Source organism: Phocoena sinus, chromosome 8 (genome assembly GCF_008692025.1).
Source record: "Phocoena sinus isolate mPhoSin1 chromosome 8, mPhoSin1.pri, whole genome shotgun sequence".
NCBI lineage: Eukaryota > Metazoa > Chordata > Mammalia > Artiodactyla > Phocoenidae > Phocoena > Phocoena sinus.
This window is the reverse complement of record NC_045770.1, coordinates 13,971,828-13,998,926: the sequence shown is the minus strand read 5'-3', so window position 1 is coordinate 13,998,926 and position 27,099 is coordinate 13,971,828. Positions and strand designations below refer to the sequence as shown.

The 27,099-nt window shown below is 39.3% G+C and overlaps 1 protein-coding gene across 4 annotated transcripts; it reads left to right on the top strand.

The window, feature by feature from the left end:
- Positions 1-364: 364 nt before the first annotated feature.
- On the top strand, positions 365-27,099 carry ARCN1 (archain 1). Of its 4 annotated transcripts, none has more exons than XR_004351101.1 (10): positions 365-541; positions 11,256-11,519; positions 12,016-12,195; positions 12,327-12,532; positions 13,361-13,525; positions 17,241-17,406; positions 19,402-19,549; positions 19,860-19,968; positions 22,618-22,965; positions 25,149-27,099. XR_004351101.1 is itself a non-coding variant. In XM_032640213.1 (10 exons), exons 1-10 carry the CDS (start codon positions 539-541, stop codon positions 25,236-25,238), a joined length of 1,536 nt encoding a protein of 511 aa, XP_032496104.1. In that variant the 5' UTR covers positions 365-538; the 3' UTR covers positions 25,239-27,099. The 4 variants fall into 4 exon arrangements, 3 of the variants coding, with proteins under 3 accessions (XP_032496104.1, XP_032496105.1, XP_032496106.1); XM_032640213.1 differs by having other exon boundaries at positions 22,618-22,822; XM_032640214.1 differs by having other exon boundaries at positions 386-541; positions 11,313-11,519; positions 22,618-22,822.

The following is a 27,099-nucleotide window of genomic DNA, read 5'->3' as shown; positions in this document are numbered from 1 at the left end:
TTTTTATGTGCTTATTATTCATTTGTATATCTTCTTTAGAGAAATGGCTATTTTGGCCATTTTAAAATTGGATCTTTTGTCTTTCCATTGTTGAATTTTAAGAGTTCTTTATATATTCTGGCTACTAGTCCCTTATGAACAACAGTTATTTTGTATATCAAATGATAGAGTGGCTGTGAGAGCTTTATAAACTGCAAGAGACGTCGCAAATTAAACGAAGGCACTGACGAACAGGGAAAGGACAGAAGCCACCGGTTCCACGCTGGTGGTCGAGTCCGGGGGCCTCCCTGACACAACCAGCGTCTCAGCCTGCGCGCACAGTCTTCCCACCCCACGGCGCCCCGCCCCCCGCCCTTTGACCCGTGCCGTTTCCGGTTGGAGACGTGGCTCGAGGCCGCCATCTTGGCAAGAGGCGAAGCGCCCGGTACTCCTGTCAGGGGGGCAGTAGGTCCGGAGCGGTCGGTGCTCCCCTTCCCCCGACCCCAGCCCTAGCTGCAGTGGCGCCGGAGCTCGGGTGCGACCCACCACCGCCGTCGTCATGGTAAGACCCGGGCCGGGCCCAACTCCCGGGTCCCGGCCTTGCTCGACCGCTCTCCCTGCTGCCGGCCTGTGCTGGGGCCAGAGGAGCCCCGCCCCGAGGGCCCGGAGCTGGGCGCTTCCCCCGGGCTCTGGGAGCAGGGTGGCCTTCCGCACCCTGTGCCCGACCTCCCGGGAGATCCGAGGGACCTGACTCCAGTCCCTCTGTGGTCGCACCCACACCCCTCCCCCGCAACCAGCTGGGCACCCTCCTCTGCCGGGACCCGGGCCCTAAAACGGGCCCAGGGTTGTTGCTCTGCAAGAACCTCTTAGTGATGTCCCTTGGACCCCACGCTGTGGACCTGGGCGCTAGTGTCCAGCAGGTTCCGTGGGCACCTAGGCGCGGCAAGCTGGGCCTCTCGAGGGTTCTCTTCCTTTTGTAAAAAGCTCACCTCTCATCCCCGGTGTTCCGTAGGCCGTTGAAGTTTGAAATCTAAACCCATTAGTGTTCAGGACTTTTTCTTTAGTTTGTTTGAAAAGGACAAATAGAGGAAAGTTCGAAAGGAGGCATAGAACAGGAAGGAATAACTTCTGACACTAATTTGTCCCTAATTTGTAGGACCCAATGTCCCAGAAACCTGCCACCTACTTCTGTAGATCTTAAGTGGGTCCATTTGTCAGTGTGATTGAGTGTACACTGTGTATAAGAGCATTGGGAAAATGTGAGCCGAGTTATCGATATCACAGGCTTTCTGCCTTCAGGGAGCTTGTCGTTCTGGTGAGGTGAAATGTGAATGTGGCATATCGTAATCAGATATCTCACAGGAGGGAGGAGGGGTTTATACTCCGGGACCTGTCACTTGCCTTCAGTTGCATTATCTTTGTGTTCTCATCTATTGTTAAAATTAATGTGGGTGCGAGATGGGACACAACAGTGCTCACTCCACTGCCTCTTTCTTTCTCACGTCGATTTGTGGATATTTATGAAGTAGGAGAAATTTTTTGGTTCCAAACAAGCTAGTAATTTTTTTAAGTGCACTTTATGCCCTTCAGTCTTTTGAAGGACATTCTTTTTTTTTAATTCTCTTTTTGTCAATAGATTATTAATTTGATTTAAAGCATCTTCCTACACACTTCAGAGATGACAGTATAATTTGGTGCCAATCATTAAGTTCTGTTCACGACCTTTTTAGATGAGAACTTGGTTGGTGGGGGGGGATTCATGCTTGGGCTTTAAACCACTGAAAGGTTTTCTTCAGCTTCAGGCATATAAATTGCATCAGGTAGGTTTACCTCATAAAACTTTTATGTTGGACGTAAAATTTCCCAAAACTCCTTTCTTCGTTTCCACTAGGAGGCTTAGTATTTGGGTAGTGATTTTTAAACTACTTCCTTTATACATCCTGGATGTACCTATAGTGCATTTCAGAGTATATTGTAATATTAAAAGCAAAATTAAAGTCTTGTATTATATAAACGAAATATAGATTAATTTTTACAAAAACCTTGTTTGTTGAAAAGTTCTTGGAACCTCATACTATTTTTTTTCCTAGTACGATTTTTAATTCATAGATAACCAGAGGGATGGTAGAGCCCTAGGTGTTGAGTGGTAAATATAAATTTTGCATGTTATTTGGACATGTGTGCATATACATACAGTTGTATCATGTTTAAATATGCATATGTATCTGAATTACTTGGGACTTGGCATGATCCAGATACCTACAGATTTGTGTACTCTGGATAACAGCTTATCTCAGTACATTCTGTAAGACATTATTAAGTATTTTTCTGTGTAATGTTTTCGGGTTCTATTCCTTTACAAAGAGATCACAAAGAAAGGTCCAAATAGGGTAACATTTTGTAAGATTTCTTGGATCTAAAAGTTGTATCCAAACTTCTGAAAGTTGATTTTTCCTCAACATTTTATTATAAAATTTTCAAACATGTAGGAAAGTTGAAAGAGCTTTACAGTGAACACCCCATGTAACCACCAGCTAGATTCTGTAATTAACATTTCACTATTCTTGCTTTATCACGCATCTAATGATCCATTCATCCCTGTAGCCATCTTTTTTTTAAAATGCGCTCCATCTTTTTTTTAAAATGCGCTTTAGGGTAAGTTGTAGATATCAGTATGTAAATGTTGATTTTTGAAAAATAAATTTCCTTTAGCTTTAGTTACTGAAGTTGGTGCAAAATGTCCTACACTACAAAGTCCTTCTAGAGAAATAAATGAACAAATGGAAAAACAAATGGCCTATGATGACTTTCTTATAAAATGAAGTACAAAAAAAGCATCTTTTGATTTGATCTTTTTTTCCAGCTTTCTGCAAATTAATGAGAACATGTTCTTATTTTCTTAACACTTGTCAGATATCATTATAGTCAGTTCTTTTTCTTAGTAAACTTATATTTGAATGAACTTGATATTAAGTCTCATGGTAGCCCTAATCTGTAAAATCTTTACTTATCTACAGAGTGCTGTTCTCTTCTTATTTCCTAAGTATAGGCAATGAGTAAATTTACTGTAGTGATCACATTAAATATAAATGATCACAATATGTTCAGTTTCCAAGAGTCATTAGTTATTAGAAAGCTAGATTTGGGTTTGTATGGCTGGTCTACACATGATGGGGGCGGGGGGGGGGGGAGACTGAAATCCTACACAGTAATAACAGTTCCCAGTTAGGGAGTTGTTATTGTTTTGGTTTTTCTTTTTTCTTTTTCATATACAATACAGCAGCTGCACAGCTATTGTATTCTTTATGTATTTTTTTGATTGTTGTTTGAGAGGAGAGTGAAGAATGAAAATGATTTTCTTGAGTTTCTTTTGATTTACCATCTTACTTATTCTCCAAATAGAAGGTACACTGCAGAAACTGAGAACAATGTCCTTTTATTTATTTATTTAAAACAAATTTTTTTTTTTTGCGGTATGCGGGCCTCTCACTGTTGTGGCCTCTCCCGTTGCGGAGCACAGGCTCTGGATGCGCAGGCTCAGTGGCCATGGCTCACAGGCCCAGCCGCTCCGCGGCATGTGGGATCTTCCCGGACCGGGACACGAACCCGTGTCTCCTGCATCGGCAGGCGGACTCTCAACCACTGCGCCACCAGGGAAGCCCTGTCCTTTTATTTTTATACTCTACAGGTTTTTGTTTAGAACAGAAACTTGTGATGAGCTTAAAACTCTCACTGAGTAACTTCAGGTTTTGGTTTTGTATGTACTCTGTATTTTATTGTAATCTTCCCCCGATTTGATTTTATCTGTAATCACTTCATGCATACAAGAAAGATGAAATGGTCCTCTATGACAGTTGTAGAAGCTGGCCTTAATATGATCATAAATTATATATATATATTATCATTACAGTGAATTACGAGGAACAAAGTGACTGGCTAATTCTGGAAGTGAGGAATACTGAAGCATTTAGAGGTTCAAGGAAGTCCTTGACTTTTTTTCTTTAGGGAATTATGCATATTTATGCTGAATTACTTACCTGTTATGCTTGGACCTCTATCACTAGTGGGGATGAAGGGATGATATGGCAGCTGTCTGACACACATATACTATACACACACATGATTTGTTTTGGTTAGGCAGTTTGCCTTCTGGCAGCTTAATATTAATGTAAAGTATGGTTCCAAAGTATTGATAGTGGGACTTCCTTGGTGGTCCAGTGGTAAGAATCCGCCTTCCAATGCAGGGGACGTGGGTTTGATCCCTGGTCAGGGAGCTAAGATCCCACATGCCACGGGGCAACTAAGCCCATGTGCCACAACTACTGACCTCATGCGCCTCAACTAGAGAGTCTGCGTGCCACAAATTACAGAGCCCATGAGCCGTGGAACCCATGGGCCACAAGTACAGAGCCCAGGCGCACTGGAGCCCGTGCCCCAACTAGAGAGAGAAAACTCACATGCCACAACTAGAGAGAAGCCCGCGCACCAATAAAAAAACCAAAAAACCCAAACTATTGATAGTTACCACTGGAGCAGTGGGTGTGAAATGGAGGTATTGCACATTTTCTGTTGCTGTAAAGTTTTCAGATGCTTACACTTACAGAATCTTAAAGATGCAGAGGCACTTTCACATAAACCTCTATTTTCACATAAACCTCTATTTTTTAATTTATTTTTGAAATTAATTTATTTTTGGCTGCCTTGGGTCTTCGTTGCAGCACGCAGGCTTTCTCTAGTTGTGGCAAGCAGGGGCTACTCTTCATTGCAGTGCACGGGCTTCTCATTGCGGTGGCTTCTCTTGTTCCAGAGCGCAGGCTTTCGGGCTCGCAGGCTCAGTAGTTGTGTCTTGCGGACTGTAGAGCAGAGGCTCAGTAGTTGTGGCGCACAGGCTTAGTTGTTCCACGGCATGTGGGATCTTCCCGGACCAGGGCTTGAACCTGTGTCCCCTGCATTGGCAGGCAGATTCTTAACCGCTGCACCACCAGGGAAGTCCCTAACCTCTATTTTAGGGATATTTCAAGAAACAATTAAGTGACATCCAAGGTAACATAATTAGTGGCAGAGGCAGAACAGAAACCTAATTCTCCAGGTTTCTTTACTCAAGGAACTTTCTGATCCATGTAGTTAAAGCTGGGTAGCAGAGTGTTGTTATTTAATCCAAAAACAAATGACAATATATTCAAAGCATTTTAAGTATTATTAAGAGAAAAGTTGTCTGACAAAGTGTAACCTAATGGGAAATTTTATTTTGTTTTTTTAAACAGTCCTGAAGAGATCATCTGCATAACTTCTGGACCCTCAGTTTTTGTATCTATAGAACGATCAAGGGCTCTTGAAAGTTTGTTTTAGGTCTAAATGCTCTTTTCCTAAAATGTAAAAAACAAGTATAATAACTGTATAGAGAATCATATTTATTCACTCTTCCCCAGAGAAAATCAGATCAAATTACAGTAGGAAAAATTAACCTACCTTTTAGTATATACTATTTTTTAATAATTGGTAAACACTTATGTGAAGGGAAGCTTAATTATTTAAAGGCATTTAAGATGAATGTTAATTTAGGGTAGGTTAAATTTATCTTGTTTCGAGCTAACCATACCTTCCAGCCATGTTAATAACTGTGTTATTAACATGGATAACAGTGAATAGAAACCTTTGTCAGCTTTGTGGATCCTGTGATTGTGGTGTCTTGAGGTTTAGAGTTATGCTTAGTGTTGGGCACTTTGGTCCTACTTTGGGAGGCTTATTCTGCTTATATCTGGATAGTGGAATGTCTCAAAGAGAGTCCCAGAGTTCTGCTTGGTACCTACTATTTTACCCTACTGTTTCTTCATCTTTACATACTCAGATTCCCTGATTGATCAAAGCATAATTTAAATGCTCTTTCTTCCATCAAGTCATCAGTGATCTTGTGAGCTAGAAGTAATTTCTTCCTCTGAATTCCTATAGCGCATTACTTAACACATTCTGCCTAGTATTACAGTTATTTATGTTTGTGTCTTATCCCTATTAGCCTGCTGCTGCCTTTTTTTTTTTTTGAGTTATAATCGACATATAGCATATTACTTTCACGTGTACAACATAATAATTTGATATTTGTATGTATTGTGAAGTGATCACCAAAATAAGTCTAGTTAACATTGATCACTATACATAGTTAACAAAAAAATTTAGTTTTTGGGGGATGCGAACTTTTGAGATCTTACTAGATTTCTTAAGAGAAGAATGCCAGTCTTAACTGATTTCCTCATAGTATTCCCAGAGGGCATCTAGTGTGTGTAGTAGGTGTCCAATAAATAATTATTTAGTTAATTCTTATAGTAATACTGCTAAAATGGAGATTGCCACTGCCTAAAATTAGCCTTTGACCATGCCCAATCAATAAAGCAAAGTGGGTGAATTGCCTCTCTACATTGCATGCATCTTTCTGGTTACAGGTTGCCTTTAATTTCCCTTTCATGTTGCCTTGATGTTAATTTTTACCTAAACTCTGTATGGTATGGAGGTGTTTTAAATTCCAGCTGCCTAAGAACTACCCTGAAACATACAAACATTGTTTCTAACAGGCTTATTATTATTATTAGGTATGTTAGACATGGGCTTTGTATTAAATCAGCATATTTATATAGGTCTGAAGGTTTGGTCTGAGCAGTCCTTTCTCTGAGTAGACTTTTTTTTTTTTTGCGGTACGCAGGCCTCTCAATGTTGTGGCCTCTCCCGTTGTGGAGCACAGGCTCCGGACGCACAGGCTCAGCGGCCATGGCTCACGGGCCCAGCCGCTCTGCGGCACGTGGGACTCTCCCGGACTGGGGCACGAACCCGCGTCCCCTGAATCGGCAGGCGGACTCTCAACCACTGCGCCACCAGGGAAGCCCCCTCTGAGTAGACTTTTGACTTCAAATGTTTAAACTGTGCTGTGCTTAGTATCTTTACTGTGGCTTATTCTGTTCCTTCAAAACCTCATACAATTCTACGGTGGGGTACCATACTTCTTAGGACTGTGGTTCTCGGCCTTTTTTTTTTTTTTTTTTAGTGAGTGCGCTATAAGTATTAAATTTATGATGTGCTCCTATTTATTAGTAATATTTCTCACTGCATAAAGTGGTTCTCCATGGGTCATTTGAGAATTACTACTCTAAAGGATCTATGAATTCTCTGACATTATATGTAAAATTTTGTGGGGAGTCCATTTGCATTATTTGAGTATTAAAATACTGCCAAACCCATAAAAGTAAAAGTCCATTGCCTTGAAGTGACAAATTTTTTAATGACATGCATTTCTTGGCAAGTTTATTAGTAATAATAGTGCTGTTTTACATTGTGTGTGTGTTTTATGTTTACATATTTTGTGGCATAAGTTGTATAGCTTTGGCTTACGTTTTTATTACACTCATTTGATCCTCATAATAGCTTGTGAGGTAGTCAGATGATGCTCCATATTCTCAGAGAGGAAACTGAGGCTAAGAGAGGTTGAAACGTAACTTAAGTCAGACAGACAGTAAATAGAAGAACAAAAAGTAGGATCCAAATCATCTCACTTCCAGTCATTTAATTTTCCTGGTATATTAACTTAGTTCTTCACAAATTTAGAACACTATTTCTAATTCACATAGTCTAATTCACATAGAAGGAGAAACCAATGGGAGGTGATCCCAAATATAAGGGAATTCCTCATTTACCTGATGAGAATATTAAGAAGAAAAGCTTTTCAGAATATAAAACTTTTAGGACTATAGCACAAATAGTTAAATATGTTCTTAAAGTATTTAATAATTTACTTATACATATTGTTAAAGTTACATAAATAAGATTTTTAATTGAGAAATAATTCCTTTTTTCTGTTCTTATATTCATGAAACAGTTTATCCAAATTCTTCACAAGCATCATCATCACTAGGTCTTCTTTTTGAATTACCAGTTTTTTAGAACTTTTATACGTTGAGTTTTTTGGTATTTGACACTTTTTGAATTCATATATTATATTGATACTTTTGGAAATTTTAACCCATTTGTATAAATAACATTATGACAGTTGATTTTAAAAGAAATATTTTTTGGGAATTCCCTGGTGGTCCAGTGGTTAGGGCTCCATGCTTTCATTGTCGAGGGCCCGGGTTCAATCCCTGGTTGACGAACTAAGATCCCGCAAACCTTACTTTATTTGGATGTACATGTCATACAAAGCTTTAGTGAACCAATACAGAGACATACTTGCTTATCATTCATAAGCTAAAGCAGCAACTACCTTTTTCTTTCTTTTTTTGCAGTGGTTGAAGCATGGTTTGGTTGAAACATGAACCTCATATGATAAAAATTAATGTGAAATCAAATTTCTTGAGTATATTTGGTTTTAGTCTTCAAACAAGTCTCTAAGTCTCTTGCCTGGTGATAATTTTAGGCCAATTTCTTCTTTTTCGAGATTAAGGTATTATCATTATGTGTGTACCAAAAATTACAGGAGTCCTTGCCCTTATTTGAAGAAATCTTTCTTTATCTCACACTATTAATTTAAAGACATGGATGGGGGACAGTGTGGGGAATATAGTCTATATATAATATCTTTATATGGTAACAGATGGTAACTAGATTATCATGGTGATTATTTTGAAATGTATAGAAATATCAAATAACTATGTTGTATACCAGAACTAACATTGTGTTGTAGGTCAGTCATACTTAAAAAATAAACAAACAAACAAACTCACAGAAAAGAGATCAGATTTGTGGTTACCAGAGGCAGGGGGTGGGGGGAGGGAGAACTGGATGAAGGTAGTCAAAAAGTGCAAACTTCCAGTCATAAGATAAATAAGTACTAGGCATGCATTGAACAGTATGATAAACATAACTAATACTGCTGTATCTTATATATGAAAGTTGTTAAGAGAGTAACGTCACAAGTTCTCATCAGAAGGAAAAAAAATTTTTTTTCTATTTCTTTTTGGCTGCACCGTGCGGCTTGCGGGATCTTAGTTCCCTGACCAGCGATCGAACCCAGGCCCTTGGCAGTGAAAGTATGGAGTCCTCTAACTACTGGACTGCCAGAGAGCTCCCTTTTTTGTTTCTTTAATGTTGTATCTATATGAGATGATGGATGTTCACCAAACTTATGTGGTAATAATTTCATGATGTATGTAAGTCAAATCATTATGCGTACATTTTAAACTTTTACAGTGCTGTATGTCAATTACATTTCAATAAAACCAGAAGAAAAAAATGAAATTAAAGACATGGAATCACTGGGACTTCCCTGGCGGTCCAGTGGTTAAGACTTTGCCTTCCAATGCAGAAGGCATGGGTTCAGTCCCTGGTTGGGGAACTAAGATCCCATATGCCGTGGAGTGTGGCCAAAAACTTTCAAAAAAAAAGACACGGAATCACCATGATGTACACTTAAAATATCTCACATTTTTATATGTTAATTTTACCTCAGTAAAGCTGAATTAAATAAAATTCTGTGACCAACAACAACAAAATAGTAAAGTTAAAGACATGAGGTGGGAGATTTCCTTTGAAAAGAATGGGTCATAACCTTGTTGCATTTTTATTCTTTTTCTGGGATCCTTTACTCCCCTCAGTATATCTTCTTGCCTCATGCCTGGGTGGTAGCAGAAACCTCCCAAGCAGCTGGTGATGGTGAAAGATACATTTCTTAAGTACAAAACTGTTTATTTTTTTTAAAAAAAACCCCAAACTATTTATTTAAAAAATTATAAATATTTTGGGGAAAGTGACTGTTTTGGGACTTTTAAGCTAGCTTATTTGCCACTCTTGAAGTAACCACCTGTAATTTTATACTCTATACCTCTCTGTATGTCTGAAATATTTTATCTTTTTAAAAGGATATAACTTACAAAACAAGATTCTTCCTTAGAGTATTTATTTATGATGTAGAACTACTTTCTATTTTTAAACTTTTTAATTCTATACAACGTAACTTTATGCTGGAATAATTAAGGTAAGTTTCAATATAGAGTTGATAGACTCAGGAACATAAAATTGTATAACTCCCTTAAATGAGCTTCTTTCTAAACTTGCAGTTGTTATTTGGGAAATAGAGCAGTTGATAGCATTATTCTTGAGATTTCACATGAGAAAATTTGCCTGATGTTCATTGGAAGCAAATCAATCAGTAAAAATACAAATCTGGTAGAGGGAAATTATTTGTGCAGGATATAGATCAAACACTTTTTCGATACAAATTGTTTTTACCTAGCTGCTTGGAAATAAGCGTGATGGTAATTATCTCCCAAATACCCTAATGACCTATCCTTGATGAATAAGGACACTGTGTTCTCCTATAATTATTATAAAACTGTTCTGCTGTTTTGAAACTATGAGAATATTTATTCAAATTGACTAACTTGTTTTTTCTTCAAGCTGCTCACCTGTAGAGGACAGGTTTCTGTAAAGCTGAGAAGCCTGACCAGTAGGATGTTGATATTTCAGAGGTTGTATCCCAGGATTGAGGCTTCCAAAATGTGTAAATAGTCTTTTTGTTCCTTGTCCTTGTGAACTTTTGGGTTCCTGTACTGAAGAGACTATTAACACTGTACTTAATATTCTTACTACTCTGCTAATGGCATTTGGTCTTCTCTTCTTTGATGCTTTATTCATTTTGTTTAATGAAATGCCAGACTCTGAAAAAAGGACTGTTAGTCTTGATCATTGCCCAGTGTCAAAACCTGTATGAAACATTGAGTCATTCCGTTTTTCATTTTACAGATTGTTTGCATGTCTGGAGGTAAGATAGTGTGGGATGGGACGGTTAATCAAAGAGCAGAAGATAAATTTAGACTCACTAGATTGGTTCCATATTCTAGGTAAAAATGAAATGAAAGGTCAGGGGCCTTGTATAAATCCTCAGTCTGCCTGATCAGACCTCTCTTTTGGCTGTGGAGATCTCTATTCTCCCTAGAAAAAGTTTAAGCTCTTCTTTATGGGTCTGCCAAAGCAGAGAGCAACCCAGTTTTGAGTCACAGGGGATCCATTCATAATGTATTTGTAGACCTAGAAAAAATTACTTCTTTACTAAGTTTTTCTCTAGGTATGTTATTGAAAAACAGGAGTAATAGCTTCATTTTCCTCTACTTTAGCTTTGTTTTATGAATGACATACTATAATTAAAAGAGCAATGAAGTAGAGTTTGAAAGTCAGCATTCTAATAGTAGTCACATCACTACATAACTGAGTGTACCATTCTACAGAAGATGTGAGGATTCTGAGAAAACACATGTAAAGAAATAATTAATTAGTACTTATTTATATGTTCCCGGCAGGTGCTGTTGGCAGCAGCAGTCTGCACAAAAGCAGGAAAGGCTATTGTTTCTCGACAGTTTGTAGAGATGACCCGAACTCGGATTGAGGGCTTGTTAGCAGCTTTTCCAAAGCTCATGAACACTGGAAAACAACACACATTTGTTGAAACAGAGAGTGTCAGATATGTTTACCAGCCTATGGAGAAACTGTACATGGTACTGATCACTACCAAAAACAGCAACATCTTAGAAGATCTGGAGACCCTAAGGCTCTTTTCAAGAGTGGTAAGAGTCCTGTAATATTGGGTTACAGTTTTTGTTTTTAAATTTTTTGTGTAAAACTGTTTTTCCCCCAAAGCAGCTGATGCTTATCAGTTTGCATGTTCTATGCCCCCAGCCCTCATCCCAGCATCTTATTGCTACAGCTCCTATTCATTCAGCAGACACTTACTGGGTATCCTAGACTGTAAGTATTACAAAGGAGAATATGAGAACTGCCCTTTTGTTTCCCATTTCTCTAGCAGTTACTCTAACCTGCCTTTGTGGTTCTGACACTTGTTTGGCTATATTTTTAGATAATATTCTTCAGGTAAGATTTGTTGATGTAGCCACACACATAAAAGACTTTATGCCACAGACTTGCTTAAAATACAGAGTAGCAGAAGGAGCTAATAAAGGGATTTAGGCTTATTGAAATTTGTGTATTTTAAAGGATGATAACTGGAAAACAAAACTGGTGATAAATTCTAAATCTTTCTTTTCTGTTGCTCTCCATGATTAGATTCCTGAATATTGCCGAGCCTTAGAAGAGAATGAAATATCTGAGCACTGTTTTGATTTGATTTTTGCATTTGATGAAATTGTTGCACTGGGATACCGGGAAAATGTTAACCTGGCACAGATCAGAACCTTCACAGAAATGGATTCTCATGAGGAGAAGGTGTTCAGAGCAGTCAGAGAGGTAAATAAGGTCTTCTCTGGGACAGCTGGTTTGTGTATCTTTCTTTTAGGCTTCATTATCTGATTTTCCCTTTTTTATTTGCTAGTCTAGTCTGTACTCAAAGCTACATCCAAGTATGTATCTTCTTGTAGACTCAAGAACGTGAAGCCAAGGCTGAGATGCGGCGTAAAGCAAAAGAATTACAGCAGGCCCGAAGAGATGCAGAGAGACAGGGCAAAAAAGCCCCAGGATTTGGGGGATTTGGAAGCTCCACAGTGTCTGGAGGTAGCACAGCTGCTATGATCACAGAGACCATCATTGAAACTGATAAACCAAAAGTGGCACCTGCACCAGCCAGGTATATAATCCAGTGTATCACCCAGAATGCAATCCTAGAATGGCAGATGAAGGCTGTATGTGTGTATCTCAGAGTGATATCTGATTTTTAGGCAAACTGTAAATAACAAGTGACTTGATGAAGTAAGATATAATATTAAATTTGGCTGCATAATATGGGGATAAAGGAGAAATCTGAATGTGGTGTTTTTCCTTTTGTGTAAAAGAGAGTTCTTTTACAAATTATAACATGATCTCAATTTCCTATGAGAGTTGCCTTATTTTGGGAGAAGAGGGGATATTTAACTGTTTAAGGAACATGTATTTTTAATCTAGTGTTCGTGAATGGATTTAAGGGAGAATCTGAACTACCTGAAATTATGTGAAAAAGTTCGTTTGTACACAGGTATATTTATCTGGATAGAAGGTACAAAGTTTTCATCAGATCACACATGCTTATGAAAGTATACCTGTGGTCTTTGGGTACTTGAAGCTTATATGGGTTTTTTTGTTTTGTTTCTGGCCGTGCCCCTGTGGCATACATGATCTTAGTCCCCGACCAGGGATGAACCTGTGGCCCCTGCAGTGGAAGCACAGAGTCCTAACTACTGGACCACCAGGGAATTCCTGAAGCTTATATGCTAATTGTGACCCAGCTGTCAGTTCGAGCAGGGAGTAGTCTAGTTGTCCACTAAACACTAGGAAGCTTGTGTTTTTTCCTTGAGGTATTCACATTCCTCTTAAAGAACAGCTTCAAGGAAAGCTTCAGTGATAGAGAATTATTAATTAGTTTTTAACTTTTTAAATCATGTGTGTATTTTTGTGTGTATGTGTGTGTTCTTCCACTTAGGCCTTCAGGCCCTAGCAAGGCTTTGAAACTGGGAGCCAAAGGAAAGGAAGTAGATAACTTTGTTGACAAATTGAAATCTGAAGGTGAAACTATCATGTCCTCCAGTATGGGCAAGCGTACCTCTGAAGCAACCAAAGTGCATGCTCCACCCATTAATATGGAGAGGTAAGTAGTAACTCTTTCAGTAAGAACAGACCACATAGTGTTAAAAAAAATTATCTCAATGCACTGTAAATTCTTTTTGTGTCTTAATTTTTCCAGATTTAAAACACTTCCTACTGTATAGCACAGGGAACTATATTCAATATCCTGTGATAAACAATAATGGAAAAGAATATGAAAAAGAATATATATATGTATAACTGAGTCACTTTGCTGTACAGCAGTTAAGCACAACATTGTAAATCAGCTATACTTAAATAAAATTTTTTTTTAAAAAGTACATTCTAGGTATAAACATGAGGTCTTCCCCCCTCCCCCCTTTAAACATGATTGGGGGCTCTCAGCCACCTGTTCTCTATTAAGTTTAGAACTTACCTTTCTATCAACTCTGGTGGCTAAATTAAACAAAAATAACTTTTCTTTGTGCCTAGTGTGTACTTTGTCTCTTAAAATGGAGTGGAATTAGAGGGCTAGAGTTATGATTAGCACTATACTATATTTTTGCATGTCTTTTTCTAATTTTTTTTAATTTTTTTAAAAGTGGTTACTTTTTTTTTTAATTAATTAATTTATTTTTGCTGTGTTGCATCTTCGTTTCTGTGCGCGGGCTTTCTCTAGTTGTGGCAAGCGGGGGCCTCTGACTATCGCGGCCTCTCGTTGCGGAGCACAGGCTCCAGACGCGCAGGCTCAGCAGTTGTGGCTCACGGGCTCAGTTGCTCCACGGCATGTGGGATCCTCCCAGACCAGGGCTCGAACCCGTGTCCCCTGCATTAGCAGGCAGATTCTCAACCACTGCGCCACCAGGGAAGCCCTTAATTTTAATTAATTTATTTTTGGTTGCATTGGATCTTCATTGCTGTGCGTGGACTTCCTCTAGTTGCGTCAAGCGGGGGCTACTCTTCGTTTGTGTGCACGGGCTTCTCATTGCAGTGGCTTCTCTTGTTGTGGAGCGTGAGCTCTAGGCGCCTGGGCTTCAGTATTTGTGGTACACGGGCTCAGTAGTTGTGGCTTGCAGACTCTAGATCGCAGGCTCAGTAGTTGTGGCACATGGGCTTAGTTGCTCCATGGCATGTGGGATCTTCCCGGACTAGGGCTTGAACCCGTGTCCCCTGCATTGGCAGGCAGATTCTCAACCACTGTGCCACCAGGGAAGTCCTTCTAATTAAGTTTTAAGGAGGACAAAATTTATAAATATCTTTAGTAGCAAATAATGTATTATCTTTTGCCTTTTAAGTATTTGAACCCAGTATAGAATATTTTGATTTGTCTCTTATCTCAGGACTGTGGTACTGTTTGGTAACATTTTTAAGTGGTAGTTATCAAGTTCACATATTCATGACTCAGATTTCTTGTTTTGAAGCCCAGACCTTCTACTGTTACTGATGGTTTTGAGGTCAAGTGAAAGATGAGTCTGGGAGGATACCTCTATTAGGTGTGCATAAAAGAGGAGTATGTTGTATGTCTTATTCTGTATGAAATGAACAGGGTTATGTCGGGATAAATCTCTTAAATCACTAAAGCTCCTGTGCTATTCCTAGTAGTTGCTTTGAGGGAGACAGAGGCTTGACACTATTTTGATATTGGAGACTGTCATGTACTAGAGAGGAGTTGAGACTCTTTTCTGAATGATGAAATACTTCTTGAGCATGGAGCAAACGTTTGTGAAGGTAAATGAGACCATGCATTGTCTTAAGATACATTCCTCTGTGGTCTTGAGTCTCATGCCTTTGTTTCTGGGAAGTCTTAGAGGTTAGAACAGAGCAAAGTAGGATGCCAGAATAGTCTTTTTAAGCCTCTGCAGTTCACCCAGCTAAAAATAGTTTTAGTAAGGAATATGGGTAGATTGTACTTAATAATTGCCCATAGCAGTCGCACCTTTTATTTTACTTATTTTGAAAACTAGATTATACATTCATGTAGTTCAAAATTCAAAAGGTTCAAAGGATATTGAACTAAAACTTCTTCCTCCCCCCCCAGCCACGGAGGTTTCTCTTTATGGAGGCAACTAGTATTAACTAGTTTTTTGGGGTTTTTTAATTTTTAAAAAATTTTTTAAAATTTAAAATTTTTTGGCCACGCCTCATGGCATGCAGGATCTTAGTTCCCCAACCAGGGATTGAACTCGTACACCTGCGGTGGAAGCACGGAGTCTTAACCACTTGGATGCCGGGGAAATCTCAGTATTAACTAGTTTTTGTGTGAATCTTCCAAGAGGGATAGTCTATGTATAGATGAATAAAAACATGGTACAATTTCTGTATTTCTCCTTTTTATACATTAGTGGTGGCATACTAGACACATTTCCAATTGCTTTTTTCACTTATTTCAAAGACAAGAATTTCCTTATTTGAAGCTATAGAGACATGACATCCAAATGCAGTACCTTACCCTAGACTGGATCTTGTACTACTATAAGGGGCATTACTAGGTCAACTGACAAAATTGGCATATGAATGGTAGATTAAAGTATTGTGTCAATGTAAATTTACGAAGTTAATAACAGTACTGTGGTTATGTGAAAGAATATCCTGTTCTTACAAAATACACTCTGAAAATGTTTAGGGATAAAGGGCCGTGATGTATATATTCTGCCTGTAAATGGTTCAAGGAAAAAAGTAAAATATATTTATATAGAGAGAGTGTGCAAATGATAAAACAAATGGGATAAAATGTTAACAAAGATAAAAAGGGTATAAATGTATTTCTGTTACAATTTTAGAAATTTTTTTCAAATAAAAAGTTTTTTCAATTGTTCCTCTTTTTTTTTTTCTAATTGCCCAGTATTCATTTTTGTGGATATACTTTTATGTATTTAAGTAGTCCCCCTATTGACGGACATTTGTCTCTAAACTTTTGCTATTACAAACAATTCTTCAGTGAATAACTTACGACATTGTTTTGCACAGGTGAGAATTTATCTGTAGGATGAGGATTTGCTGAACCAAAGGGTGTAATGCTTTTATTTTATTTTATTTTATTTTTTAGGGATAAAGGTTGTTTTCCTTTTTTTAATTGAAGTATAGTTGATTTATAATGTTATGCTAATTTCTGCTGTACAGCAAAGTGACTCAGTTATGCATAATATATATAATATATACACATTCTTTTTAATTTTTGTTTATTTTAAATTTTATTTGTTTATTTTTGGCTGCATTGGGTCTTCATTGCTGCGCGTGGGCTTTCTCTAGCTGCGGCGAGCAGGGGCTACTCTTCGTTGCGGTGTGCGGGCTTCTCATTGCAGTGGCTTCTCTTGTTGCAGAGCACGGCTCTAGGCATGCGGGCTTCAGTAGTTGTGGCATGCAGGCTCAGTAGTTGTGGCTCGCGGGCTCTAGAGTGCAGGCTCAGTAGTTGTGGTGCACGGGCTTAGTTGCTCTGCGGCATGTGGGATCTTCCCGGACCAGGGCTCGAACACGTATCCCCTGCATTGGCAGGTGGATTCTTAACCACTGCACCACCAGGGAAGTCCCCACATTATTTTTTAATATTCTTTTCCATTATGGTTTATCCCAGGAGATTGGATATAGTTTCTTGTGCTATACAGTAGGACCTTGTTGTTTATCCATTCTAAATGTGATAGTTTATATAATGCTTTAAATTTTGATACATATGGCTGCAGCACCTTTAAATAAGTTGCTTATGGCTAATCACCATTAAACCCTGGAGAAAGAGAGTTCTGGTTTTTACCTGTCTGAGCAGATTTATCATTCTTTCTCTACAGTGTGCACATGAAGATTGAGGAAAAGATCACACTAACCTGTGGACGAGATGGAGGATTACAGAATATGGAGTTGCATGGCATGATCATGCTTAGGATCTCAGATGATAAATTTGGCCGAATTCGTCTTCATGTGGAAAATGAAGACAAGAAAGGGGTGCAGCTACAGGTGTGTAGAGGCTTTTGATAAGGGAGCATTAAGGCTTTTGTCTACCTAACACAGTCTTTCTCAACTGGAGTTCCCTGTATGAACCATAGAACACAGAAGATTATTTAACTTATATAACTAGTGCCATTCTAGATGCATAGGAAAGAAGTTAATTTAAACACAGAAGATTATTTAACTTACATAACTATTGCCATTCTAGATGCATAGGAGAGAAGTTAATTTATTACCTACAGTGGAAGCCTTGAATTGATAAATGCCTTCCCAAGCCAGTTGGGAATGACTGACAGCAGCTGTATTAGTATGGCCTTTTAATACTGGAATTGAGTGAAAGGTCATTTTGAAATCTAATAAATGACTTCATACTCACAAAGGTACAAAGAGATGCATATTTGTTACTATTATGCAAAGAGTAAATTCATTTAGGATATTGCTTGAAATATAATTAAAAAAACAAAGTTTTAAAACAATAGGGTGGTATTTTATTTTATTTTAAAATTTATCTATTTATTTTATTTTATTTTTGGCTGCGTTGAGTCTTTGTTGCTGCACACAGGCTTTCTCTAGTTGCAGTGAGTGGGGCTATTCTTCGTTGTGATGCACAGGGTTCTCATTGAGGTGGCTTCTCTTGTTGCAGAGCACAGGCTCTAGGTGCCTGAACTTCAGTAGTTGTGGCATGTGGGCTCAGTAGTTGTGGCTCACGGGCTCTAGGGCATAGGCTCAGTAGTTGTGGCGCACAGGCTTAGTTGCTCCACGGCATGTGGGATCTTCCTGGACCAGGGCTCAAACCCGTGTCCCCTGCATTGGCAGGCGGATTCTTTTTTTTTTTCTTGCGGTACGCGGGCCTCTCACTGTTGTGGCCTCTCCCATTGTGGAGCACAGGCTCCGGACGCGCAGGCTCAGCAGCCATGGCTCACGTGCCCAGCTGCTCCACGGCATGTGGGATCTTCCCGGACCGGGGCTCGAACCTGTGTTCCCTGCATTGTCAGGAGGATTCCTACCCTCTGAGCCACCAGGGAGGTCCCGGCAGGCAGATTCTTAACCACTGCGCCACCAGTGGGAAGCCCGGGAGGTATTTTACTAAAGCAGGTTATGACACTAAGTTTACTCATTCTGCTGCTATATAACTGCCAGTGCTTGTTTTGTTAGCTGAAGGGCAGTATCTAATGGTATATTTGAAAAGTACATAAAATGCTTAAAAATGAATATGTATGTTCCACCTACCTGGCTGTGTAAGAGACCTTCTTTATATTATTACAGTTCTTGTCACAGTTTATTTAGATGGTTGATCTTATATCTCTTGTCACGAGAACAAAGCCTTTTCAGCGAAGAAAGTGGTTTTGTCTATGTTTTATTCCACTCATAACCAGCACACAGTTGTCTTTTGGAAGTAGTGCTTATATTATTTGACAGTAGCTTTGCTGGCTCATAAAGTCTGTGTAGTCTGCTATCCACAAGTTACTACTTTTTCCTTTTTTCTCCTAATGTGACTTCTTTTAAAAAGAGCAGTCCATCTTAGTTGGCCTGAGTTTGAACAACTTTTAGGCAAAATTGCAGCTAAACTTTCCACAGAGCTTTTCCCTCTCCTGTCTCAGTATAAGGCCAGGACTGCTATGTGACCCAGCCAGCTGATCAACGTCTGACCGTAGTCTTCTATTTGGCAAGCTTGGCCTCACCATCAGGCTGCTCCCTATGAAGTATTTTTGTAAAGGACTTGGTTAATGGTCTTTTAACTTTTTCAGTTACAAAGTTACTAACTTTTTACTTACAAACAAAATGGCTTAGAGTTGAAATTACTTTATTACTATTTTTTAAATGTCTTAAATCTTTAAAAGTCTTTGAAGAAGGGAAATCTTTCTTCAAAATAAAAAATAATTGGAATTTTTTAGGCACCCTGTTTTAGATGTTTAGATTATGGGCCATGTAAGACCAAAAGGAATTTATTTCCTGTCTTATAATGTCTGAACCTCAGAAGTTTTCTTTCCCTTCTCATTTCAGACCCATCCAAATGTGGATAAAAAACTTTTCACTGCAGAATCTCTAATTGGCTTGAAGAATCCAGAGAAGTCATTTCCAGTCAGTAGTGACGTTGGGGTGCTGAAGTGGAGACTACAAACCACAGAGGAGTCTTTTATTCCACTGACAAGTAAGTGCCTCTGGTCGGTCCTACTAAGCTAGACTGCACTGAGAACTAGAAATAGCCTTGGCTTGTACCTTCTTCATTGCCACAATTCTTTTTCACAAAATGACCTTTCAAAATGGACTCAGTGCTATATTTAGTGTATTTTGGTAATAAATAGCTTAAATTTTAAACACTTTTAATTTTGAAACCATTATTTTTAGTAGTTTACACTAGGATGTTTAAGGCCTGCAGTTGTCAGTTTTGATTTGCCATCTTAACTTTCCTCCATTCTTTTTCTAATGTTCTAATATACCTGCTTTGCTTTTCTCTTCAGTTAATTGCTGGCCCTCAGAAAGTGGAAATGGTTGTGATGTCAACATAGAATACGAGCTACAAGAAGATAATTTAGAACTGAATGATGTGGTTATCACCATCCCACTCCCGTAAGTACCCCACATAATCATTTTTTCTATAGCGAGCTTATAGAACTAGTCTTTTGGAACTCCTTTTGGAGGCAGCACTTAGCTGGCTATCCATTCTAAGATATTTGTTTCTCATAAAGGTCAATTGTGAAAGAAACCAGGTACAAAAGGCTGCATACTTACTATATGATGCCACTTATAAGACATTCTGAAAAGGTATTACTCTTGGAACAGAAATCAAGCATTTGATTGCAAAGAGAAGAAGCATTTGATTGCAGAGGAGCACAAAGGAACTTTTGGAGATGATGGAAATGTTCTATGACTTGATAGTAATGGTGCTTACAGGCTACATTTGTCAATGCATTGAGCTGTACACTTTTAACGGAGTGGATATTACTGATTTTAAAGCCAAACAAGCAAAGCTGGTTATAGTTCTAGGGCCGTGTTTTCAGATACTGGTCTTCAGATTGTTCATGTAGTAATGAAGGTTTCCAGAAGGAGGAGCCAATTATCAGTCAGACTTTCTCTGCTTTGTTTTGCAACTCTTAAAGGAATTGAGTCTGACAGACTGAATTTTTCTTTTTCACTTTCTTCTCTAAATTTTCAGCTAAAGATGAGATTATGTTTTCAAGGGTACTATTCTTGCTGAAACAAGATATCTACATTAGTTTCAGTAAATTTTCTAACAGCTTTATTGAGGTATAGTTGACGTGATAAGCTACACGTATTTAAATTATAAAGTTTGATAAGTTTTGGCATGTATGCACCATCATCACAATTAAGATAACAAAAATATGCATCCCCCCCAGAAGTTTACTTCCTGTAAGTTTTTGATGTGTGCTTAAATGGCCTACTTTCTAGGATCATCTGGAAATACTCTCTACTTTATCTCCTCACTAGCATTTCTAGTGACTGAACTATTATTACTTCACCATTGAATCCCTGCTTCTCTGCCTTTCAGCACCCCCATGATTAAGTACAGGGCTTAATTATGAATACCCAGTAAGTGAATTCTTAGTGTGTCTATACTATTAAATTGCTTGGTTATTATTACAGAGAAAATGGTTCTAATTCAATCTGTAGTTGTGTTCAAATTAATTTTAATTTAATTTGAATTAAAATTAAATCTAATTTATTTGTAGTTTGATTCAGGCCTTTACATGGCCAGGTCTGGTTTTAGTCATTCTTATTTCTACTTTTTAAAATATGCTTTATTACCAATATCCCCTTTAATGGGCTAATCATCTTATTCTTCACAGCTTGGTTATTATTTCAGAACAATAGATGGCTGCCTTGAACCATTGTGAGATTTGGGCATTGGTGACAGGTGTGGGTTTTATTTTGTCAAGATTTATTTTACTAGACTATTTTTAGGATGCCACAAGTTTTAGGCCTCTCCATCTACCCTATAATTGTGGTTACGGTGGTTTCCTGTGTCTTAGTTCAACTTTGCAGTAGTCTCCAGGAGAGACCCTTAGACAGCATTTTACCCTATTGTCTAGAACTGATCAAATTAGAGGATCTCAGAATCAGAATTGGAACAAGGGCAAAGGGAAGAAACATACATACAACTGGGACCATAAAATTGATAGGGAAGAGTTAATTGTGTTATATCACCCTTAAAGTTTTCTTTGTCTCCCTTATTTACGCTGCCTTTAATGCAAACATTGGATGTCACTGGTGAATTAAAAGATGGTAAATTTAGAGTGTGTAGGAGTAGCTGGCACTGCCTGTCAGCCGTGTGCGGGGATGCACGGTGCGTCCTGACTAGCCCTGGTTCTCTTGCAGACTAAGGACAACTGTGTAATATCTCTCTTTCCCATCATGTTCACATTTTGCCCAGGGGTAATTGTGCTTTCACTTATCAAATAAAAGTTCAGTTACTGGATTATAAATCAAATAAACACACTGGCATCAACTACAATAAGTTTTAAAACCTTCTAAAATCTTTTTTTTTTTTTTTTTTTTTTTGGGGTACACGGGCCTCTCACTGTTGTGGCCTCTCCCGTTGCGGAGCATAGGCTCCGGACGCGCAGGCTCAGCGGCCATGGCTCACGGGCCCAGCTGCTCCGCGGCATGTGGGATCTTCCCGGACCGGAGCACGAACCCATGTCCCCTGCATCGGCAGGTGGACTCTCAACCACTGTGCCACCAGGGAAGCCCCTAAAATCTTTTAAAAACATCCTCTCAAAGGTCCAAATTCATCTCCATTCTAAATAACCACATAATGGTGTTTAAGTTCTCCCCCACTGTTACTATCAACCTGTTTTTCCCCTCATTGGCATCTATGAAGAGAGCTACACTATGTTAAAATTCCATCATGACAAGGCAGCAAACCATTAGTGCAGTATTTTTGGAAATACATCCCACTTTACACATTTGTCAATCTCAGTCCCCTGCCAGCTCCAGATCTAGTCCATAAGTTGGAGCAGCCCAGGACTATGTTTGCCCATTACTTATGGTTGCATATATCTGTACCTACAAAAGGAATTAATGAGACCCTTGGCCAAGGTTAAGGGTCCTTGAAGTTATCAGGGAGTCTAATTTTTTCTAGGACTATATGAAAGTGGGCAGAATTTGAGGAGCACAATCAAATTTGGGGGTGGTTTTCCTTGGCATAGTTCTTCTAGCTCTGGACAGCTAACTTGACACGGATGTTTCTTGTGACAGATCTGGTGTCGGCGCACCAGTGATTGGTGAGATTGACGGCGAATATCGACATGACAGTCGACGAAATACCTTGGAGTGGTGCCTGCCAGTGATTGATGCCAAAAATAAGAGTGGCAGCCTTGAGTTCAGCATTGCTGGGCAGCCCAATGATTTCTTCCCTGTTCAAGTCTCCTTCATCTCCAAAAAAAATTACTGTAACATACAGGTACCCCTGTTTAATAGAGAACTTATATGGGGAAAGTGGTAGGACGGATACCTGATAGGCAACATGTCTTCATGGTCAGAGCAGAAATCAGAAAAGCTGATGTCCCCCCGTGGATTCCATTGCTGCCTCATTGTGTAATCTTGGTCAGTTCTTCACCTGCTTTGTCTCAGTTTTCCTCTCTAGATCAAAGTAAAGAAATTGAATATGACTACATATAAAAGTACTTATGGGTTGTGCAAGACTCATATCTCTTAGTTGCCTGTTTTTTTTTTAATAATCTCATGTATCTTAAAATTCATTTGCCAAAACACTCAACACATGACTTAGTAATGCCTTCTGTATTGTCACTTGGTTTGATCCCAAGGAATGAAAGAAAGTTTATTTGGAAGACAAAATTACTGCCAAAAAAGGTGATTCTAATACAAATAGATACGATTTTTATGTTCTTTTATGTCACAGCTTCCCTTCATTAATACGGATAATCGTAAGCCAATTCTGTTGTAAACCTTGTCCTTTAAGGTAGGCAGGCAAAGCAGGGGAAATCTGTGAACTGTTTATTTATTTATTTATTTATTCATGCATTCATTCATTCATTCTGTGCCATGCACCTTGTGGAATCTTAGTTTCCTGACCAGGGATTGAACCCAGGCCCATGGCAGTGAAAGCGCTGAGTGCTAACTGCTGGACTGCCAGGGATTTCCCTGTGAACTGTCCTTCAGATCATTATTTTTTTTTTTTTTTTTTTTTTTTTTTTTTATGCGTTACGCGGGCCTCTCACTGTTGTGGCCTCTCCCGTTGCGGAGGACAGGCTCCGGACGCGCAGGCTCAGCGGCCATGGCTCACGGGCCCAGCCGCTCCGCGGCATGTGGGATCTTCCCAGACCGGGGCACGAACCCGTGTCCCCTGCATCGGCAGGCGGACTCTCAACCACTGCGCCACCAGGGAAGCCCCCAGATCATTATTTTTAACTCTTTGTTCTTCCAGCATTCAAGTTGCATTATAAGCACCGAGTTTATATTGTTATCTTCCCCTCGGACTTGTTGATTTGCTTGTCATTCTGGTTATCTTCCCAGATGTTCTCTGTCTCTCCTGAAAGTGCTTGGGAAGTTATAGTTTCATCTGCTGGATGATTCCAAAGAGCAGTTCTCCCTCCCTCCCTCCCTCCCTCCCTCTCTCTCTCCCTCTCTCCCTCTCTCTCTCCCCCTCTCCCTCCCTCCCCCCCCATCTCAGTTATTGGCTTAACCCCATCAGTATTGGGAGCACATTGTTGAACCCAAGACATTTTCCTGTTACTGACCATTTGAAGAACAGGACAGTATAATTGCTCTGTCAGAACCTCACTAGAAAATATGAATCAGTGGTTTAAGTTTTGTGTTGGTGCCATTATGCGCACCATTGTTACAGGTAGTTCATTAAATTGGACATCTATTATTATTTTTTTTTTTATTATTTTTTTTTTTTTAAAGGCTCTGAGAATCCTTATAGTAAGAGCCTTTTTTTTTTTTTTTTTTTTTTGGGTACGCGGGCTCATGGGCCCAGCCGCTCCGCGGCATGTGGGATCTTCCCAGACCGGGGCACGAACCCGTGTCCCCTGCATCAGCAGGCAGACTCCCAACCACTGCGCCACCAGGGAAGCCCCTATTATTATTAATAAAGAGAAATCTCAGGACTTCCCCGGTGGTGCACTGGTTAGGACTCCGAACTCCCAACGCAGGGGGCCTGGGTTTGATCCCTGGTCGGGGAGCTATATCCCGCACGCATGTTGCAACTAAGAGTTCGCATGCCACAACTAAGGAGCCTGCCTGCCACAACTAAATACCCAGTGCAACCAAATAAATAAATACTAAAAAAAAAAAGTAGGTTTAAATAAAAAGAAATCTCAAGAGAAGGACCCAGCCATACCTAGAAAATGAATATGATAGAACAACTTAGACTGAGAGCAAATTAAATAATGTTGAATTGTTAGAATGTTGCATTTTGGATCAAAATGTTAATCGATCATCCTGATAGAATGTCTATGACTTTCATAGGTTTTATAGGGCAGGGCCTGGGCAGTGGCCACTCATTCTGGACCTTTTACTTAATATTAATACCACTCTACATGTCATCCCAACAGTTGTCTTTTCTATCTAGAGAGCAGATTAATCATGTTGGTGGGGAAGAGTGATGCTGTGAGCTGCAGTTGTGAATTGAACTTTTTTAGTATTTCTGAGTTACTTTTAATACTGCTTTAGGGGATTTGATCTGTTCTGTACTGAGAATTTAGCCAGCACCTTAAAGACCCGCTGTCCTTCTGCTTTACCTTACTCTTTGTTTGTTTTCCTAGGTTACCAAAGTGACCCAGGTAGATGGAAACAGCCCTGTAAGGTTTTCCACAGAGACCACTTTCCTAGTGGATAAGTATGAAATTCTGTAATACCAAGAAGAGGGAACCGAAAAGGAAAATTTTCAAGTTAATAAGGAAGAAGCCAACAGTGGCTGAAGAATTTTTTCCAAACCTGCAAGCCATTGGAGACCCTTTTTTTCAAATACAGTGCACGATTCTCTGAGCGCAAGGACCCTCAACTCACCCTCAGTGTTTCAGTGTCACAGAGACATTCTCTGGCAACGAAATGACCCAAACATAAAGGGAAAGGCTGCTGATTTCTTTGGCAGATTTTACTGGCCAGCAGGAAAGCAAGCTCTCCAGAGAATGCCCCCAGTTAAACACTTTGTCCCCCATCAGCTAAGTTGTTTTTTATTTTAATGCCTAAATATATTTCATACTTTGTTTTTAAAAAGTTTTTTCTGCAGAAGGTTTTAATCTTTCATACTCCTTTCCTTTACCTTCAGTTTTTTTCTTTCTATATATCCAATCCAGCACTGAGATCATCTGCATATAGGCACTGTATTTGGCACTCCGGGAACAGGTTGATCTAATCCATTCTTGATTTCTGGACTATGCAGGTGAACTGCTTGAGGGGTAGGGGGTCTAGAAGTTAAAAGATAAGGATGTCTTATCCTTTTCCTATATCTATTCATCCCTCCATTCCTTTGCCAGGCTGTTTTCCTTGCAGCCTTGTTGCTCTGGTTTAGAACACTAGTGTGAATCCCACTTGTGTCAATATTAAAGACAGCTGAGAAGCAGCTTTCAAATGGTATAGCCCCCACTTCAAGGTGTCTGGGAGGAGAATGGTCATGTCTAGTTAGGGATTTCACACCCACAGGTAATCATGTCTGCTGCTGGTGCTACCCAGCCTTCCATTCTCCATATTTTGGGTACTTCAGCTAAAACATGATAGCTAATGGTCTTTGTAATCCATTCACATTCCTGAGATTCACCACCTCCCTCTTTCTGAATGTTCTCTGTGTCATCAGTTTTTTCCTTTCTATCAGACATGAGGTTATGATTTTGGAGGCTGTAGGTTCAGTGAGTCTTTGTGCCAATCCCATTGGTCCTGAACTATCAAGGAGCCTCCCTTTTCACCACCAAGGTTTTAGCATTTCAAGATTCAGCTGATTATATTGCTGTGTAGGCATTGATATATTCCATTCTAGCCTGCCCAGCATTTTTTCAGCAGCCTTTCTGTTCCTGTGTCTGAAATCCTTCCTTTTTCTCCCCTAAGCCTTTTCTGTTTAGTGTCATCATGTAATGGTGGTTTCTCAGCCCCATCTCATCTATTCTTCAATGGAGAAGACTACATCAGCCAGCCCAGCGTTGGCTTTTAACTCAGTATTGCACTGGGAGTTGGTGGAGTTGCTGCCAGGCTGCAGCCACAGACAGGGGGAAGAGACAGATGACAGTAGATGACTTCCTGCACTTTCAGCTGGTTGGAGAGTACGACTCCCACTCTGAACAACATCTGACCTTCCCTGCAAAGAGTGTACTGTAATTGAAGCAGAGCAGTCACACACAAATGGCCATGGATGGAAATGTTTGCCAAAGAAATTTCTGGCCTTTCCCTTTCCCTTAACTGCATCAGGGAAGAATCCTTATCTCTAGCTTGGTTTCCACATAAGGTTTTTTTGAGGAAGGGGACTGGAACAAAAAATCTGTCATGTAGTTAAGTAGACAAGAAATCTTATTAATTCAGTTTTGTTTGAGAGTTGCTTGTCCATATGATTTTTTTAAAGTGAAGTTTAGTTTCACAAAAACTTTTTTTTCTAAAATTACTTTTGGGGTAATATTTAAAATGAGAGAAGTTTTGTAACCCTGTAAAATACATAGGGAATATAACATTCCATTGTACACAAAGAAGGCAAATTCTTTAATCAAATAAAAAGTATTATAAAATGAA

Coding starts and splice junctions, on each gene's coding strand:
- ARCN1 (XM_032640213.1), top strand. Junction 12,533..13,360: donor GTGGCACCTGCACCAGCCAG/GTATATAATCCA, acceptor TCTTCCACTTAG/GCCTTCAGGCCCTAGCAAGG. Junction 17,407..19,401: donor AGAAAGGGGTGCAGCTACAG/GTGTGTAGAGGC, acceptor TTCTCATTTCAG/ACCCATCCAAATGTGGATAA.